This window comes from Dendrobates tinctorius, unplaced genomic scaffold (genome assembly GCF_039654945.1).
Source record: "Dendrobates tinctorius isolate UK_male_01 unplaced genomic scaffold, ASM3965494v1 ptg000024l, whole genome shotgun sequence".
In the NCBI taxonomy this organism is placed as follows: Eukaryota; Metazoa; Chordata; class Amphibia; order Anura; family Dendrobatidae; genus Dendrobates; species Dendrobates tinctorius.
The window spans coordinates 15,810,798-15,830,752 of NW_027361692.1; the positions used below are offsets into that span (position 1 = coordinate 15,810,798).

The window sequence follows — 19,955 nt, forward strand, 5'->3', positions numbered from 1 at the left end:
ATCAATCAATGAATGAATATCACCAGCCGTGATTGCACACCCTGAGACTCATTTATAGAGCCCCACACCTGATTCATAATTACATACATATTAAACCCAAACTATCGTGCGATACCACTAACCACCACCGGGGCAACTCAGAATGAATGACACCACATGTGATAATTCCAAAGGCCACCGGGGCAATCATGTCACCTTGCCAAAGGAAAAAACGTTCACCCTGTGCTTTTAAAACTGTCAGATCCACTTCAGATCATGACAATAAGAATACGAGAAGGGGACGAATGGAAAACTGCTTTCCTTACATCTGAGGGGTTGTTTGAAAATCTAGTAATGCCTTTTGGTCTCACCAATGCACCCGCAGTGTTTCAGAATTTTATCAATGTGGTATTTTCGGATCTTATCTGCCGTTTTGTAGTGGTATACCTAAATGATATCCTGATATATTCTGTTGACGAAGTTTCCCATTTGTTGCATGTTAAAACAGTGCTTCAGAGGCTCAGAGAAAACCAATTGTTCGTCAAACTCGAGAAATGTTCATTTTTTTGTTCAGGAATTGTCATTTCTAGGTCTGATAATTTCACCTCAGGGGTTTCGCATCGATCCCAAGAAGGTGCAAGCTATTGTGGAGTGGGTCCAGCCCCGAGACCTTAGGGGACTCCAGCGCTTCTTGGGATTTGTGAATTATTATCGCAAGTTTATTAAAGGGATTTCTCAGGTAACTAAGCCTCTCACAGACATCACTTGTAAGGGGGCAGATGTCAGAAATTTGTCCTCATCAGCTAAACAGTCCTTTCTGATGCTAAAAAACTGTTTCTCATCTGCTCCTATCCTGGTCCAACCGGATCCTTAGAAACCATTCGTGGTTGAGGTGGATGCTTCTGAGGTGGGGGTGGGGGCAGTTTTGTCACAAGCACCAGCTTCTCTGACGAATCTCAGGCCCTGTGCCTATTTTTCTAAGAAATTTTCTCCAGCGGAGAAAAATTATGACGTAGGCAACAGAGAGCTTCTGGCTATTAAATTGGCGTTCGAGGAATGGAGGCACTTTTTGGAGGGGGCGGCTCACCCTATTACAGTTATCACTGATCATAAAAATTTAGAATACATCAAATCGGCTAAAAGACTGACTCCCAGGCAAGCCCGCTGGTCACTTTTTTTTTCCAGATTTCAGTTTTCAGTTACCTTTTGACCAGGGTCTAAGAACGTAAAGGCTGATGCCTTATCACGTAGTTTTGAGCTGCTATCCGCCCCCGATCCGCCGTCCCCCATTCTTCAACCCAGTCTCGTGGTTCCGAGGTGTCATCGGAATTGGAGCGAGAGATTGTGAGGGCTCAATTTTTGGCTCCAAGCTCCAAACCTGTAGACAAATTGTTTGTCCTGCAGCATTTGCACAACTCCAGTGGGAGTTCCATGATTGAAAGTTGAGTGCACACCCTGGTATAGCCGCCACACAGGAAGCAGTGGCAAGGGTCTTTTGGTGGCCTATAATGGCCTCAGATGTCAAGAAACATGTTGCATCATGTGGGATATGTGCCCGTTCTAAGAGCTCGAGTTGCCAGCCGGCCGGGGAATTGGTGCCTTTGCCAGTCCCAGGAAGGCCATGGACTCATTTGTCCATGGACTTCATCACTAACCTTCCATCATCCCATGGGTATACTGTTATTTGGGTTGTGGTGGACAGGTTTTCTAAATTGGCACATTTTGTACCCATGACAAGTTTACCGTCAGCAGAAATGCTCTCTAGACATTTCCTGTCCCAGGTGGTACACTTGCACAGGGTTCCCACTAATATTGTGTCAGACCGGGGGACTCAGTTTGTGTCCAAGTCCTGGCAGGCCTTCTGCAAAAAATTGGAGATATCTCTGTCTTTTTCCTCAGCGTATCACCCAGAAACCAACGGACAAACTGAACGCACCAACCAGCCAATTCTTCGGTGCCTGACTTCTACCCTGCAGAGCGACTGGTCTGATGCCTTGCCATTAGCTGAATTCGCCTTCAACAACCGGGTAAACCAATTTACTGGTAGGTCACCATTCTTTACTAATTATGGGATCAACCCTCATTTTGGCGAATTTTCTCGGATAGATTCTGGTTGTCCGGGGGCATAGGACGGGGTCAATCGTTTCAAGGACCTTTGGACAAAGGTTCGTGTAAATATTTCTAAGGCTCAGGAGAAATATAAACGTTTTGCAGATAGGAAAAGGGATGCTGCTCAGACACTGTCTTGTGGGGATAAGGTGTGGCTGTCCACATGAAATATAAATCTTCGATTGCCCTCCGCCAAACTGGAGCCTAAATTTATTGGCCCCTATGAGGTCATCGAAGTGTTGATCCCAGTAACCTACCGCGTCCGTCTTCCTCCCTCCTTAAAACTCCAAAATGTTTTTCACAGGTCTTTACTTAAACCCTTGGGGTCGATGAGGGAAGGTACTGACACTGTTCCTTCTCCAGTTTTGGTTGAGGGGCATATGGAGTTCGAGGTACAACATATTGTGGACTCCAGGCGGGTTCGGGGCTCTTTGCAGTATTTGGTACATTGGAAGGGGTACGGTCCGGAGGAGCGGTCATGGGTACCAGCCAGGTCAGTACACGCTGACCGTCTGGTTCGTGCGTTTCATGCCCGGCATCCTGGGAAACCTGGGGTTCCGGAGGCCCCCCGTTGAGAGGAGGGTACTGTCATGGTTTGCTCAGCATGGTAGTTCAGAGGTTAATGTGGACGGCCTCACTCTGAGATTCTGGGAGGCTTTTTATAACCTCAGTGTGGCTTCATTCCTCGTCGCTTATACTCAGACCCTGGGCCGAGTGTGTGACCCTAGCGTGCTTTGTGACTGTGATACTTTATGCTTGCTTGGTTTTGATCCGGTTCTGTCCCTGTTACGAGTTCTGCCTGTTCCTTTTGTACTGCATTGCTATCTCTGTGTATGATTCATTGGTTACGTTTTGACTATTCTCTGCTTGTCCCTCTGGTACTGCGCCGCCCTCCTTGTGTATGACCCCCGCTTGTCTGACCTGAGTTTCCCCTAGCCTTTACTCCAGGATTCCTGTAAAAGAACCCTATAGTCCTCTCCTGCAGCAGGACGCTAAGCCACGCCCCCTGTGGTCACATGATCGTAGGTCCTTGTACTGTTAACTACTTTCAGTGTCGCAGGTCCTGTTGTCTGAACTTTCCCTGCAGTATCGGACCCCGGGCCCTCCCGTAGTCTGGGTGAGTTACTGGCTCAGCCGTGGCAGTCTGCAGGCGCTGACCGGATCCTGATAACTGTATGGAGTAATATACTGTCCTTTTTTTGAGCTATTGTACAATTTAAAATAGATCAGTCATGTCATGTAAGCAGTGAAGTATTTGTCATTGTACTATACCTATATTTCTGTGCCATATCGGAGCATCATGAGTTGTGGTATGTGTCAAAGGGGCGCACTGACACTCTTTGGCCCAGGGCACATGAAAACCTGGAGCCAGCCCTACCCCACCACAACTTTAGCCAAAAAAAACCCAGTTTTCAATGCGTAACTATTATTATGAAGTAAATTAAGGTTGACAAGCTTCAGTAATAAGAATTGAAGTTTTTGGCATTGAAATGGGCACTGTAGGTGTGTTTACTGTCCTCCACTCCCTGCCGACTTTGCTTCCCCATTGACTTGAATTGGGTTTCGTGTTTCAGTCGACCTCTGACTTTTCCCTATAGTCGGCCGATTTCGTTCGACCCGACTTTTGAGAAAGTCGTATTTCATGAAACCCGACTCGACCATAAAAAAGACAAAGTCGCTCATCTCTAATTGTATTTAATCACAGTGTTTTATTATTTGGATGTATAAAATATTTTCAGCACTTTGCAAAATGTACAATGTATTATAGTAATGTATATGCATTTGTAGCTGAGCCACACAAAACAATACTGTGCAAATACCAACATTTCATAGTCAGTAGAGACAATCTCATGTGTATTAATCATACTAGCTTTGCTATAGTAGCATTGTAGTATTGACTGAATTATTATTATAGAAGGCGTCTCAGGTGCAACCTAAATTCCACTCAAGCCAGTATATATCAGAATATTAGACAGCTACCAGTTTCTTAAGATAAAAACTAATTTGTGTCTGGAATGTAAAAAGCATTACATTTTCTTAATAAACTGCAAGCATAGCAAGGCTACATTGTATCTAGGACAATCATATTTCATATGGAAGAGAGGAATTCCTAGTAAGCTAATGACAGAAATACCAAATATACTGTAATTGCCAGCTCACAAGCTTTGAACATTTTGAATCTAGCATAAGCAGACATGTGTTTTCGGCCTCTTGTGGAAATGTATGGTACATTATTTATAAAATGTAGAGATTAAATTTTGAAATAAGATCCAGGACAGGTGCTTTTTTGTACCAGCTTTCATGGCGTACATTCTGCAAAGGCAACACTTACATTTACTATGAGCAGTGGGACAATATATTGTGCCTAGTGTTGAGCATTCCAATACTGCAATATCGGGTATCGGCCGATATTCGCGGTATCGGAATTCCGATACTGAGCTCCGATACTTTTAGTATATCGAATACCGGAATCGGAAGTTCCCATAAAGCAATAAGCCAGTTTTATTTTATTCAGCCAATGAGGATCCTAAGAAGTGTGGGCACATCCTGTTAGTGCATGTTAGGCATGTAACTACTGGCATGGCTGTGATTGGCTGCTGAAATGATGTAATGATGCACTATAAAAGCCGCTGCCACCATTTTGAGTTCACTCTGCTGTGAATTCAGTTAGGGATAGGACGCTGCTGTTCTGAGGGACAGTGTGACCTAGCGATTTGCTATATTGTTCTTTACCCAGGCTACTTTATCAACAGCTGTAGCTTTCTTTTGCCTTGCAGTCCTGTTCACAGCTGTCTGCGAGGTCTCTGTGTGTGAGTGCAGCTCACGCTGTAGTGTGTTCTGCAGCCACCCACCTCCGCTTGTAGTCCACTCAGCGTGTGTCACTTCCTCACACATTGTCCTTTTTTGCATTAGTGCTGCTAATTTTTCCAGATTTCTCCTATTAGTGTGGTTCCATCCGTATCCAGCTAGAATATTTGCAAACACTATATAGGAGTAGATAGAGGAGCCTTTCTGCTGGCTTGTGCCCTGCAGCCCCAGCCAGATTAGTATTAGCCTATTTTTTGAAGCCTCATCTATTGCATTGTAGGTTACCTTCCTGCATTGTAATAGCTACAAAAAGTTTGTGATACTATCGGTTTTACATCTTTGGGCACATCCAGTGTCTTTTTGTGAAAAAAAAAGTTAATAACGTTCACCAAACTCTCCACTTTACAGTTGTGTAGGCCACATTAGTTCATATTAAAGTATAGTCCACACTTTATAAAATTAGTCTTTCTTATACCTGTTAGCAGCTGTTCAGGAATAAGCACACTAAGCCCTTAGTACTTTTCTGCCTATCTTTATCAGTCTACCAAGATGAAGTAGGCAGAGAGTAAGGCACGTGGTCGTGGGCGTGGAGTTTCTGCAGGGAGAGGACATGGGGATTTTGTGCCTGCTGCGGGCACCAGTGACTCAGCATCCCCCAGTTTTCCCAGGGAACAGTCCTTTATGCGCAGCTTTGTAGGAGCTCGCCGTACCCCACTGCTGAGGGACGAACAAATTGAAGCCGTTGTCGGATGGATGGCAGCTAACGCATCGACTTCAATTAGTTCCAGATCCTCTCAGGTCCAGAGCACTGAAGAGCACCCATCTGTCTCTTCACCACCTGCCAAATTGCCCAGGCAGTCAGAGAGCCCTGGACAGGAGCCATCTCTACTTCTGTTCTCTGAATATGTTGGCTTGGAAAGAGGGGGCCAGCCAAGCAGCATTTGAGAATTTGAAGAAGAGGTAGTATGCAGTGATGCGCAACAGCTTTGTCTCTCTGAATCTGAAGAGGTGGGTGGGCCAGTGCCTTTGGTCAGCACACATCAGTACGCATCTGATGATGAGACTCAGGTGCCACTTTCTGGTGCGCACTGTGCTGTCGAGACTACCCAGTAGAAGCAGTCGTTTGAAGAGGGTAGTGTAGATGATGAGGTCCTTGACCCATCATGGCGTGAGGTACAGGAAGAGGTGGTGGGAGCAGCTCTGAGGAAGAGATTCCCTGAATGGCCAAAAAAGGAGGGAGAGGGAGGGGGCAGACTCGGTTGCCTGTAGCCTCCACTTCGGCACCCATTAGGAGCATGCCTCTTCCAAAACCCAAAATAGGCGCTCCCAAGACTTGCAGTGCCTGGTCCTTTTTTGACACAGTTGCAGATGACATTTGCTTTGTCAAATGCAAGCTGTGTAATCGGAAAGTGAAAAGAGGGAAAAGTGTCAGCAACCTCAATACCACAAATATGTGGAAACATGTGCGGACCAAGCACGTGATGGAGTTACAAAGACACACTGAAGACCTATGCCAACCTACAGCGCCACCTACCACCTCTTCAGCTCGTGCTGTAGCCTCTTCCAGCAGCTCACACACAGCTGGTTCAGCTTCCTCACAGGATCGCCATGGAAGAACCTTTGGCACTGTTGTACAGAGATACTGTGTCATTCCACCCACAGCACCACGTTCCCTGTCATCCTCACACTCCCAGGCCAGTCTACAGCCATCGGTAGCACAGGCATGGGAGAAAAGGCACCTATACTCGGCAAACCACCCCCGAGCACAGGCTCTGAATGCTGGCATTGCAAAACTACTGTCCCTTGAAATGCTTTCATTCAGGCTGGTGGAGACTGACACCTTCAGTAACTTCATGGCATTGGCAGTCCCACAATACAACGTGCCCAGCCGCTTTTATTTCAGCAGGCAAGCCGTCCCTGCCCTGCAAAAGCATGTGGAGGGAAAAATTAAACATGCGCTACTAAATGCCGTCGGTAGCAAGGTCCACCTGACCACTGATGCGTGAACCAATTAACCATGGACAGGGATGATATCTTTCCCTCACTGCCCATTGGCTAAATGTTGTGGAGCCGGGTACAGATCTTGAGAGTGGCGCTGTATGTGTTCTGCCAACTACAAGGGTTGCAGGAATCCAGTCTGTACACATTGACTCCTCCTCATACTCCGGTTCCTCTGAATCAGTACTGCAGGAGCCGTCACAGTCTACCTCCACATGGACCCGTGAACTTACCTGTTACGACCGATATGAGCACAGCCATGGCCAAACGTCAACAGGCTGTATTGAAATTAATTTCTTTGGGGAATCGAAGCCACACAGCGCATGAGCTCTGGAATGCCATCAAGCAGAAGAGCGACCTGTGTTTTGTGCGGGTCTTAGTTAACCGTCACATGCGCAGTCCGGCTTTTCGGCTTTGCCCGCAGTTGGGCAAAGCATACTGCGCATGCGCTAGCTATGAATGCTTAGCGCACGCGCAAAAAATGGCGTACAACTTCTCCAATTCTGCAATAACCTGCGGATGGCAGGCAAGGATGGGGAGGCGGCACACATCGGGAACACCGCCCATCGGACCGGACCGACCTCGTTTTCATCGCCCGCCAAAGGGTAGGTGACAGATTCCCTTTAATTCCTGCTATTCCATTTGATTGGGCTAAACCTCTATGCCTTTAGTGTCTCCTCCACCTCCCCCAATACATTCTACTTTATTCTTAATTGTTTTCCTTCATGTAGAATTAACCTACATGGAAAGTAAGGGTTTATTTTCATTCCGATATTGACTTGCATTGGTTTCCAGTATCAGAATTGGCAATATCCGATATTTTTGGGGTATCGGTCCGATCCAATCTGATCCGATATTTCCCGATATCGGAAGGTATCTCTCAACACTAATTGTGCCACATTACCTTTTTCAATAAGTGTCAAAAAATTTTACAAACAAGAATGGCAATTAAAGGAGAATTGTGTTACAACAAAACAAAGATCAGTTTAATTTTTTTGTAATTTTTTTTTAACCCCTTCACTACCAAGGGTGGTTTGCACGTTAACTACTGGGCCAATTTTTACAATTCTGACCACTGTCCCTTTATGAGGTCATAACTCTAAAACGCTTCCGTGGATCCCGGTGATTCTGACATTGTTCTCTCATGACATATTGTACTTCATGGTAGTGGTAAAATTTCATTCATATAACTTGCGTTTATTTATGAGAACAACGGAAATTTGGCGAAAATTTTGAAAATTCCGCAATTTTCCAACTTTGAATTTTTATGCCCTTTAATCACAGAGATATGGCACACAAAAAAGTTTATAAGTAACATTTGCCACATGTTTACTTTACATCAGCACAATTTTGGAACCAAAATTTTTATTTGTTAGTAAGATATAAGAGTTAAAAGTTGACCAGCGATCTCTCATTTTTGCAACACCATTTTATTTTTACGGACCACATCACATTTGAAGCCACTTTGAGGGGTCTATATGATAGAAAATACCCAAAAGTGACACCATTCTAAAAACTGCACCCCTGAAGGTGCTTAAAACCACATTCAAGGAGTTTATTAACCCTTCAGGTGCGTCACAGGAATTTTTTGAATATTTAAAAAAAATTAACATTTAACTTTTTTTCACAAAAAAAATTACTTCAGGTTCAATTTTTTTTATTTTACCAAGTGTAACAGGAGAAATTGGACTGCAAAAATTATTGTGCAATTTGTCCTGAGCACGCTGATACCTGATATGTGGTGGGAACCACTGTTTCGGCGCATGGCAGAGCTCAGAAGGGAAGGAGCGCCGATTGACTTTTTCAATGCAAAATTGGCTGGAATTCTGATCGGACGCCATGTCGCGTTTGGAGAGCCCCTGATGTACCTAAACAGTGGAAACCCCCCACAAGTGACCCCATTTTTGAAACTAGACCCCCTAAGGAACTTATCTAGATATGTGGTGAGAACTTTGAACCCACAAGGGCTTCACAGAAGTTTATAATGTACAGCGGTACAATTAAAAAATCATATTTTTTCCACAAAATGATCTTTTCACCCCCAATTTTTATTTTCCCAAGGGTAACAGGACCCTAAAAGTTATTGTGCAATTTGTCCTGAGTACGCTGATACCCCATATGTGGGTGTAAATGACTATTTGGGCACATGGCAGAGCTCGGAAGGCAAGCAGCGCCATTTGACTTTTTTGGCTGGAATTGAGATCAGACACCATGTCGTGTTTGGAAAGCCCCTGATGTACCAAAACAGTGGAAACCCCCCACAAATGACCCCATTTTGGAAACTAGACCCCCCAAGGAACTTATCTAGATGTGTGGTGAGAACTTTGAACCCCCAAGTGCTTCACAGAAGTATATAACGCCCAGGCGTGAAAATAACAAAAAAAATTTTTCCACAAAAATGATATTTTTGCCCCCAAATTTTTATTTTCCTAAGGGCAACAGGAGAAATAGGACCCCAAAAGTTGTTTTGCAAATTGTCCTGAGTAGGCTGATACCCCATATGAGGGGGTAAAACACTGTTTGGGTGCATGGCAGAGCTTGGAAGGGAAGGAGCACCATTTGACTTTTTCAATGCAGAATTGGCTGGAATTGAGATCAGATGCCATGTTGCGTTTGGAGAGCACCTGATGTGCGCAAATAGTGGAAACCCCCAATTCTAACCCTAACCCTAGCCCTAACCCTAACCCTAGCCCTAACCCTAGCCCTAACCCTAACCCTAGCCCTAACCCTAACCCTAGCCCTAACCCTAGCCCTAACCCTAATGGGAAAATGGAAATAAATACATTTTTTTAATTTTATTATTTTTCCCTAACTAAGGGGGTGATAACGGGGGGTTTGATTTACTATTTATGGTGGTTTTTATGTTTGACAGCTGTCGCATGCTAAAAGACGCTTTTTATTGAAAAATAGTTTTTGCATCACCACATATTGAGAGCTAGAATTTTTCCATATTTTGACCCACCGAGTCATGTGAGGTCTTATTTTTTGCGGGACGAGTTGACGCTTTTAATGGTATCATGTTCGGGCATGTGACATTTTTTGATCGCTTTTTATTTCGTTTTTTGGGACGCAGAATTTACAAAAACCAGCGTTTCATGAATTTCTTTTGGGTGGTGCGTTTACGCCGTTCCGGGTGCGGTAAAATTTATAAGGCGGTTTTATTCTTTGGGTCAGTATGGTTACAGCGATACCTCATTTAGGTCTTTTTTTATGTTTTGCTGCTTTTATGCAATGAAAACTATTTTATATAAAAAATAATTATTTTTGCATCACTTTATTCTGCGAGCTATAACTTTTTTATTTTTTTGCTGATGATGCTGTATTGTGGCTCGTTTTTTGCGGGACAAGATGATGTTTTCAGCGGTACCATGGATATTTATATGCGTCTTTTTGATCGCGCGTTATTGCACTTTTTGTTCGGCGGTATGATAATAAATCATTATTTTTTGCTTTGTTTTTTATTTTTATTTTTGAAGGGGTTCGCTTAAGGGGTTAACTATTGGGACAGTTTTATAGGGCGGGTCGTTACAGACGCGGCGATACCAAATATGTGTACTTTTATTGTTTTGGTTTTTTTTTATTTCCAAAAAATGAATTTATTGGGGAATATTTTTTTTTTTTTTTAATTTATTTGGCGATTTTTTTTTTTATTATTTTTACACTTTTTTTTTTTTTTTTACTTTATTACAATGTCCCAGGGGGGACATCACTGTCCTGTGACAGATCACTGATCTGTCACAGATCAGCGATCTGTCACAGGCACTGCACAGGCTTCCTCATGCCTGCGCTTTGCAGGCACTGAGGAAGCCAGCTTCCTGCAGGCCCCCGGAGATCCCCGTCGCCATATTGGATCCGGGGACCTGCAGGAAAGGAGTCCCCGGCAGCAGCGCTGCACATTGCGCTGCCGTGGGGGGCTCAGGGAAGCAAGGAGGGAGCCCCCTCCCTGCCGATGCTTCCCTTTAACCCCCGGTACACCGCGATCGTGTTTGATCGCGGTGTGCAAGGGGTTAACGTGTCGGGGCGGTCCGTGACCGCCCCTGACACATTGTGCCGGGTGTCAGCTATGATAATTAGCTGACACTTGGCCGCGATCAGCGGCGCTCACCACGTGGGCGCCGCTGATCGTGATGACGTAATATTCCGTCCATGGTAATTAGGTCCATGGTCACATGGATGGAATATTACGGCAATTGTAGGTAAGGGGTTAAATACAGTTTAATCTGTTTGTCTTATATTATGCCACCTGCACAAATGTTGCCTTTAGCTTTCTTGAAATAAAAAAGGGCAAAGCTTTAAAGGGAATCTGTCAGCAGGATTGTGCACATTTACCTACATACAGTGTTATACTGATTAAAATGATACCTAGATGATGAAATCCATCTCGTGGTTGTTATTAAATCTTTATTTTCAGTTTTGAGTTAGTGATATACTCATGCTTCAGGGAGGGTCTGTGGGGGGGTCTTCATGTGGTGCTCTGATTAGATATTTATGTGTATGGCTTCTGACAGGTCACTGATCCCTCAATGACCTGCCCCCTAGTTTACATAATTAATATTATATATATCTTGGAAAAAACCCTTCTCCAGGCAGGCGCCATCACCTGCGCTGCAGCCGGATGCGCCATCTTGCTAGAGAAAAAAAAAATCCTCCTCCAATATAGTGCCGTCGGCAAATATGCAGTAGCAGCTATCAGCAAAATCATCTACTTGAAACTGATTCCTAAACAATGACTCTTGAGGAGTTATCAATGCATTTTTATTGCTTCTCACCTGCCTTCTGGTATGGAGTTTCACATTTGTGACACTGTGTTAGGTAGATAAATAATATAAAATCTATTATTTAAATAATTTACAATATGACTCAGTATATTTTATGACATTACACACTTCTAGTATTTCCATTCAGGAGGCTAGGTATAATGCAATCAGGCTTTGACAGCTGGTCAGGTTCTATTAAAATCGATCACCCTAAAGACCTTATTGACATATTGTAGTGTCTGTAAAGGCCCCGTCACACTAAGCGAGATCGCTAGCGATATCGCTTAAGCGTCACCGATTTTGTGACGCAGCAACGATATTGCTAGAGATAACTCTATGTGTGATACTTACCTCCGACTGGCTCTCCCGCTGGCTATCGATGATCACGCGAGAATGTCCTGGGCCATTTCTCGTCGGCAGCTTCCTGCTGGCGCCGACGAGCGACGCATGGACGCGGGCAGGAGGACGTCTTCATCGCCGCGTTTGACAGGTAAGTAACGACCGCCGACCGCTGCTGCATCACTGGTGAGATCTGCCTGTTTGGTAGCTCAGTGATGCACCAGCGATCCTGACCGGGTCGTATCGTTGTCGGGATCGCTGGTGCATCGCTAAATGTGATGGTACCCTAAGGTTCCTGAAATCAGGGTATTGCTTTGCCAATGAAAGAACAGCCAAAACAACCAACATCCAGATCTGATGTACATGTATGAGTGAACAAAGGTTCAAACTGGAGCAACTGAGTATTGAAACCCACAGGACATTGGGGAGCCTTTTTTGTGCTAATGTTGGAATTAATTATTTGCCAATGGTGTTTCTTTCTCATGGGTTGATGTACAAATAATGTATTTTTCCTTATTAAACATATACCTTGTACATTTACATTCAATTAGATAATTTACATTGCAAGTAAAGTCAACATGTATATTCTCTGTATAGATTTAAATGTAAGTCCTACCAAATCATTTCCTTTGGATGGCTCAATGAAGAGTTCAATGTAGAAGTACAAAGGATTTAAATTCTTGGAATTTTAAAAGGCGAATACAATTTAGCAGTTAGTGGGAGTCCTAATTTAACATTTGATTTTATCTCAACAACAAGGGTTAATCCTGTATCTGCTTTTCATTATTATATTCTGTATGCATTAGAGATGAATGAATAAATTCAAGTTGAATTGAATTCTACTTGAATTTTACAAAAATCTGCCTTTTCCAAAATGCGAAGTTTCTTTAACTCACTTATGTGAATGGTTTTCCTAAACTATAGTATGCAAACAATCATTTTACTAACCTCTCCAGCTATTCCACTATTCACAGATATCCATCTGGTCTTTGCAACATCTTCCGATCCCGCGACTCTTGCACTGGAGTCCTTGGTCCTCTCAATTTGCGCTGGACTTCCATGTGTCATGGAAGTGTTATGTGTAGACACACGGGATGTTAATGGAATCATGACATCATGACGTGTGCTGATGACCTCCAGCACACCTGGCTATAATCCTCCTGGGTGCCATTACACCAGGAAGTCTGGCGCAGTGCAAGAGGACCGTAGATTTCAACTCGGGTGACAGGGGATCAAAAGATGAGGTGACACTGGATGGGTGGCAGTGAGTAGTGGAAGGGCCAGAAGGGTGAGCAAAGGGTGACTATAATTTTTTTTTGTAACATGTCACATTTGTTATGCTCTCGGATCTTGAGAGACCTCAAAATATAAAAAGGGACATTGAATTTGTGGAGAATTTCTTCTCCAGGAATCAAATTTCTTGTGACAAACCGAATGAACAGGCGAATTTGAATTTAGCTTCTTCTGCTCATCACTAACGTCCATCTCCTTCACAAATAAAATATCATATAACACTTTTTGATAACTGATCTGTTTGTAAACTATCAAGGTCATTTTTTAATGTAAAATAATAAACTATATAAAAATAATATACTTTACATAACATACAAGGAGGTACCCCTAAAAATGAGAATTACATATTTTTTATTCAAGATAAATACTAGAAAATATTAATCCTCTTCAAAATACTGTCCATTTGATTATATGCACTTGTCATCAACTAACAAAATTGTATGACAAAAGGGTTGAGTACAACTGACTTACTGAAAAAAAGACCCTATTAAAATATAACTTTTAATAAGTACAATAAAAAACAGTCTTTCTATGAAGATTTTTGATACAAATATCCCCTATTCCATAGGCTTTAACAAAACTGGGCTTCTAACATTACTAAGAATAAATGATAGGTTACAGATGAAGTCAGTCAAAGACCTCCAGTAAACTCATCATGCTATTGCAAAACATTTTATAGTGGATTTTGTTAGGTAGGGACATATTGGTTGTGTTATACATGTACTATCTTTCCACTTAATATGAATGGTGTGAAGTTACTTAGGTTGTCTGGACCCTATACTTTTTTCTTACACCTATATTTGATTGTATAAATTATCCTATTGCAATCAAGAAGATACTGTAAATAAGTGGATACAGGCCATCTGGCTTTCTTTTTCTATTCTTACATCTTATAGGGAGGTGCAGGAGAATAGGGATAGCTGACGCACAAGCGGGAGCGCCAATCTCGTATTTCTTAGGGTGCCAACCTCCGCACCCAGGTAGGAGTTCAGACAGGATAAAATTTATAGGATCAGATCACTCTCTTCCACACATCGGCTGAGTGAAACTGCTATTAGTGTGTAGCACTGTATATCAATTTTGTCTAAAAAAAATATTTTTTTTTTCTTGTCCCTCCCTTTTTCGCTTTTTCTTTTTGTTGAGGCATTTTTCTGGGCTATCTTTGCAGATTTTTTCTGCTTTAAGAAAGGTTATGTCTGGCCAGATGAGTTTACTGGCAGTCTTTGACTGACTTCATCTGTAACCTATCATTTATTCTTAGTAATGTTAGAAGCCCAGTTTTGTTTGTGCAACAGCCCTGGTATGGGGCCATTCCTTTCACTGTTATCCACCCCCACGCAGTGTCCACAGCCAATTGAATAACCACAGACAACAGGTTTCAGGGATAACAGCTGCTTTACGTCAGCAGAACGGGGAGATATAACATGGAGTTATGGTAACAGTTCTCGTGGGGAATCCACGGCCAATACAGTTGAGGATTGGATTCTGACACAGAATTAAGGTTCTGGAGCTTTAAGAACCTGTATTAGTTAGAAGCAGTACTTGCAGGTAATTATCAGAGAGTTCAAATTTGATTGGTAGCATAAAGGCAGATGAGGGAATATATGGCAATATTTACAGACCTGAAATCCCATATTCATTTTCTCAGCTGGTCACGGTAAGTGCAGAAACATACATGAACAAAATAACGGATAATTTGCGGTGAGGCGGGGAACCCTCAATTTCCTCCACACGCAGAACAATAGGTTCTTCTGTACACATTTAGTGCGACCTAATGCTGTAGAAACACGCCTTAAACCGGACAGCAGGGATCCAAGGTAAAAAAAAAGGTTAAAAGTCTTCAGCCATCTTGATTGTAGAAGTCAGGGGTAGATCCAAGGCATCAATACCCCCAAAGAAGAAGCAGAATAGCGAAACGGCACTGTCGGGGTGGGAGCACATCTCCAGAGACCTATGCACATATCACTTTGTAAGTACTGCACAAATACTTTATTTGCCTTTTTTGCACATTTACCTTATTGGCAGCCTTTGCACACATGATTCAATCTGGTGCAATAATGCAATATAGGAACATTTCACACATGTTCTCCTTTTTTTAGTTATGGCCATATAATAGTATTTTTGGCATGATAGGTTATGATTTATCGTACATTGCACTTTGCAAAAAAAAATTTTTGATGTTTTTTATAACTATAATATTATACATAATTGATTATAGTTGGCCTTTTTCACATATTTTTTATGTGCATGCTCTTGATGTCTTAACTCTTTATGTGCATGTTTTCATTATCATCTTTGGTACAATTTTTGTCCGGGATTTTTGTATGCTCCTTTTTGTGTTCTCTTGCTTGAAACTAATTTTATATACATTCATAATAAAGATTGTTTTTTTTTAAATATATTTTTTGGCAATATATCATGTTTTTCCTCGGTCATGATCTGAGGTTGTGTATATTTATATTCAGTGTTTGACGTTTTTGCTCTATATTGTTTAATGAGATTGTGGAAATTAGTCTTCTGAACTAATGCCTCCAACTATTTTTTCTTAACTGCTTCTATGACATGAAAATGCTTTCCATTTAGGAAGAAGTCACAGGGAGCAAGGACAGGAGAGTAAGGGGGGTGAGAAAACATTGTCATGCCATTTTTCGCCCAGAATTGGCTGATTCTCAATGCTGTGTGGGAAGATGCTTTGTCACGATCACCACAATTCAGGTGTTTTTTTCTCACTGCCTCAAGCAAAGCACTTGCAGATAGTAATATCGGTTCACTATGGAGCCCCGTGGAACAAACTCAATGTGAATGACTCCTTTAATGTTGAAAAAACAAACCATCATGGACTTCAAATTTGATTTCACCTGCCATGCTTTTTTTGTCTGGGTGATGAGGCTATTTTCTACTTGCTGGACTGGTGTTCTGTTTCAGGCTCATAGATATAACACCAAGATTCATACCCTGTGATGACTTTTGACAAAAATCATGGTTTCCCTCTTCAGCAGTCCAACCTAGCCCCTTGCGACTCCTTCTTATTCCCAAGCATGAAGAAAATTTAAAGGGAAAACATTTTCAGGATGTTGAAGAGTTTAAGAAAATATAGCTGGAGGCATTTATCAGCATTAGTTCAAATGAATATAAAAATGTTTAGAACAGTGAAAAACCATTGGGACAAGTGCATATCATCTAATGGACAGTATTTGGAAGAGAATTTATGTTTTCAAAATGTTCTCTTGGATAAAAAATGTTTAAATAAGTAATTCTTGTTTTTGGGGGGTACCCCCTCATGTACTCTATATCTTAATATGTCACTATTATTCTAAATAGTATATAGTAAATTCTCCAAAGAGGAATGAATAATAAATATTCTGAAATGGTTGCAACATAACTAAAGTTTGTTAGTTCGTAATCAATAAGATTCTGTTAACCATGACACAGTGAAACTTTTTCCCTAGTCTCATAAAAAGGAGAATGCTCATATTTATTTGATCCAAGAACAAAAAGCCAAAGGACAACATAAAAAAATATATAAAAGTAAGTTATAGGCAAGATTCCAGTAAATATATTATGATAAGTACATGATGCCTCAAACTGAACATGATCTCAATCTCAATAGCACAACAATAAAGGAATGGCAGCAACAACTGCAAATTTATATCCATGACATCAACCAACGTGTCTCAAATCTCCTAAAAATTTGACACAGCTGCTAAGGCACTTGTAAATAATTAACAAGTCATTCCAAGCTGGAGAAAGGTGCCCATCTCAAGAAATCAAAACCTATTTGCAGAGCTTAACAGATACTACAGATAGTCAAAAAAGGGCTATTTTCGGAAATGCAGATGATAACACCATGAAACCTCTTGAAGCTGGAATTATCTTGCCTCAAGCTTTAGGTCCCTCTAGAGAGGTGCAGAAACCAAGTCGTTTCATATTACTCTTCTCTTTATAGTTTAATATGGATATTGGAATTTGCATTCCTATGAAAGATAGCAGCTCCAGTAGTATAAGTTTGCCAGAAGCATAAAATAAAATATAAATACTTGAATCAATTTCCAGCCATGAAGGCTCAAAAAGCAATTTAGTAACTATTGTGGTATTCATGTGCATTTGATAAATGGTGTATTTCAGTGTACTTCATTCTGATCTATGGTGTTACGGTGACTTATCTCACATTCTATTGCATTTCTAGAAAATGCGGCCTTTTAGTCTCATATCACAGGGTCACTTACGATATTCCCTTACTAATATGTCATCAGCCATACATTGTATACCACCGTAATAACCTACTGCTACAAAATGTCAGCCACAAGGTAGTGATATATTAGATTTTATTATTTGACTGTTTTACATTAAGAAGACTACATTGTTGAAACTGGTAATAGAAACCATTTAAGTTTTCAGGTCTGTACAATATTCTACATGTAATTGATTTTTTAAACTTTATATTTTTCATGGACAGTAGAAAACACATTTTATTCATTTGAGGTCATACTGTATATCTGTAGCTAGATAAAGGAAATATACTTAAATGGTCAGAGAATTTTCAGATAGCTTGATTAATTTAATTTGATAAATAAGCAGTCTCCAAATAATATTATTATAAAGTATGTTTCCTTGTCCTTGAAAAGTGCATCCAAATCAGTGGCCGCAAGGGATTTCCCTCCTGTCTAAGTTGCTGTACACTGCCTGTTTACAAGTTTAATCCATCCTTAGCAGCAGAGCAGCAGAGACGCCAAGACAAAAGTATATAATTGTATGCTGGCTGTACTTGTCTCTCTGCTCTTGCTCTGCTGCCAGTTAATCTTCTTACAGGCATAATATAGCAAGTCACATTGCAGACTATATAGAATGCATTGACGTTAAATGTCAGATTAAGGAAATCATTTTAGTTTCAACACATCAAAATATTACCTAGTTCAAGGTCATTTACCCCCCTTCCTGACCAGATACATTTTGGGTGGTTTTAGCACATGCGTTAGGTTTAAGACCTGCAAAACTTTTTCTCATTCAGATATTCAAGAACTTTTTGCATTTTTTATTGATGTGTGGAGCCTTTTTCACGTTACTTTCAAACCATTTTAAAAATTCAAATGCTGATATCAGTGGGGAAATAAAGGAAAAAAGTGTCTGTTAAAATACATTTTTAAATTTCTTCCCCCTTTCAGTTACAAGTATTTTTATAGATTTTTTTTTTCAGTAGATGTGGGGCTGGTAACAGTTATTCGGATTGAAGTTTTTTGTTAAATCTATTTATTTCCTTTTTTTTTACTTATTTATTTTTCATTTATTTTTCCCTTTTATTGAGCTTTTCAACATTTAAATACTTGGCTTTTTATTCTGATTTTGCTTGTAACTGGGGCTGGTAAAGTCAGCAATCTTGGGTGCAGAACGGAGCTGTCTGGGTCTCTTGGGACCCAGTAGCTCCTTCTCTCTTCCAATACCTGGTGATCACATAGCTGCTGGGTCCGGAGCAGGAACTTTCTATTACTGCATGCACAGCACTTACTCAGCTCTGTATATACAGTGGTCTACATGGCAGAGGTGGTAATAAACCATCTCTGTCTTCTCTATGTGAGTCTGACTGGGGTTAACAATGTTGAAAAAGAGAACTGGACCTTGGGTTTTATTTGAGTAAACAAGTAGAGATACACACCACATCTCCTTTTTCTCCTTTGGTACCATCAAGACCAGGATCTCCCTGAACAAAACAAGAAAAAATCAAGTGGTAAATAAATGGCATACTTTATGTCTGTTTTAGAGACATAATGTGCATTTTTTAATATAATTACACAAATAAAAAGGTTACACCTACCTCCACATGAGTAAGTAAAAAAAAAATTTCTCAGAAAGATACAAACAAGCAGCTAACATATTTAAGAAATATTAATTATGTGCAATTGTTATGCTAACTTGATGACCACTTATCCAGCGAGTTCTAAATAGCTTTTTCTTTGTGTTTTCATTGGATAATTCTTTATCATCTTTGAGCTAACCATTTAAGGACCAATGTCTATTCGCATTCAATGAACCATTAGTTTTATGGCTATACTGCTTATTTCACCTGTGCTATCTGTTGGACAAGTTGTATTTTTAACCCCTTCATGGCAGGACAGATATTCATTTTTGTGCTTTTGTTTTTCCGTCGCACTGAGGAAAAAATTAACTTTTTTTCCTCCAGCAGCCTTGCTCATTCAGTCATAGGAGTTGCGCCGTCACGGTTGAAACTGGATAACAGAGACAGACAAATATATATTGTTCCTTTATCTCTTACCTTGAAATGTGTTCCAAGGTTAAAAACTATGTTTATCAGCATGCCTCCCTTAAATTTAAATGGGTTATTCTTGTGAAAAGACGTTATCATCAAGGATAGGTGATATCTTGCTTATCGGTAGGGGTATTACTCCTGGGATCCACACTGATTGGCAGAATGGGACACGTATCCACATTAGAACAGAGCAGCAATGCACATGTTCCCTCCCAGCTTTGTTCATTCTCTATGAGACTGTCGAGTGCGGCACGTGGCTTTCCCGGAAGTCCTATAGAGAATGAATGGATCTCCAGTTAGGCATTCAAAAAAGTGCCTCTTCGGGGATAAGAATGCTCCATGCTATTGATGGGTGCAGATCAATGGGTTCAGCCCCCACTGATCAGTAAATTATGTCTGGAAAACCCCTG

General features: G+C 41.2%; 1 protein-coding gene across 1 annotated transcript in view; it reads right to left on the bottom strand.

Annotated features, from left to right (window-relative positions):
- COL19A1 (collagen type XIX alpha 1 chain) overlaps positions 1–19,955 on the bottom strand; it is a 1,445,738-nt gene that overhangs the window by 915,898 nt on the left and 509,885 nt on the right. Inside the window, exon 12 of the mRNA XM_073569423.1 lies at positions 18,934–18,978. Within this exon, the coding sequence (XP_073425524.1) occupies positions 18,934–18,978 (45 nt within the window). The remainder of the gene's footprint in view (positions 1–18,933; positions 18,979–19,955) is intronic.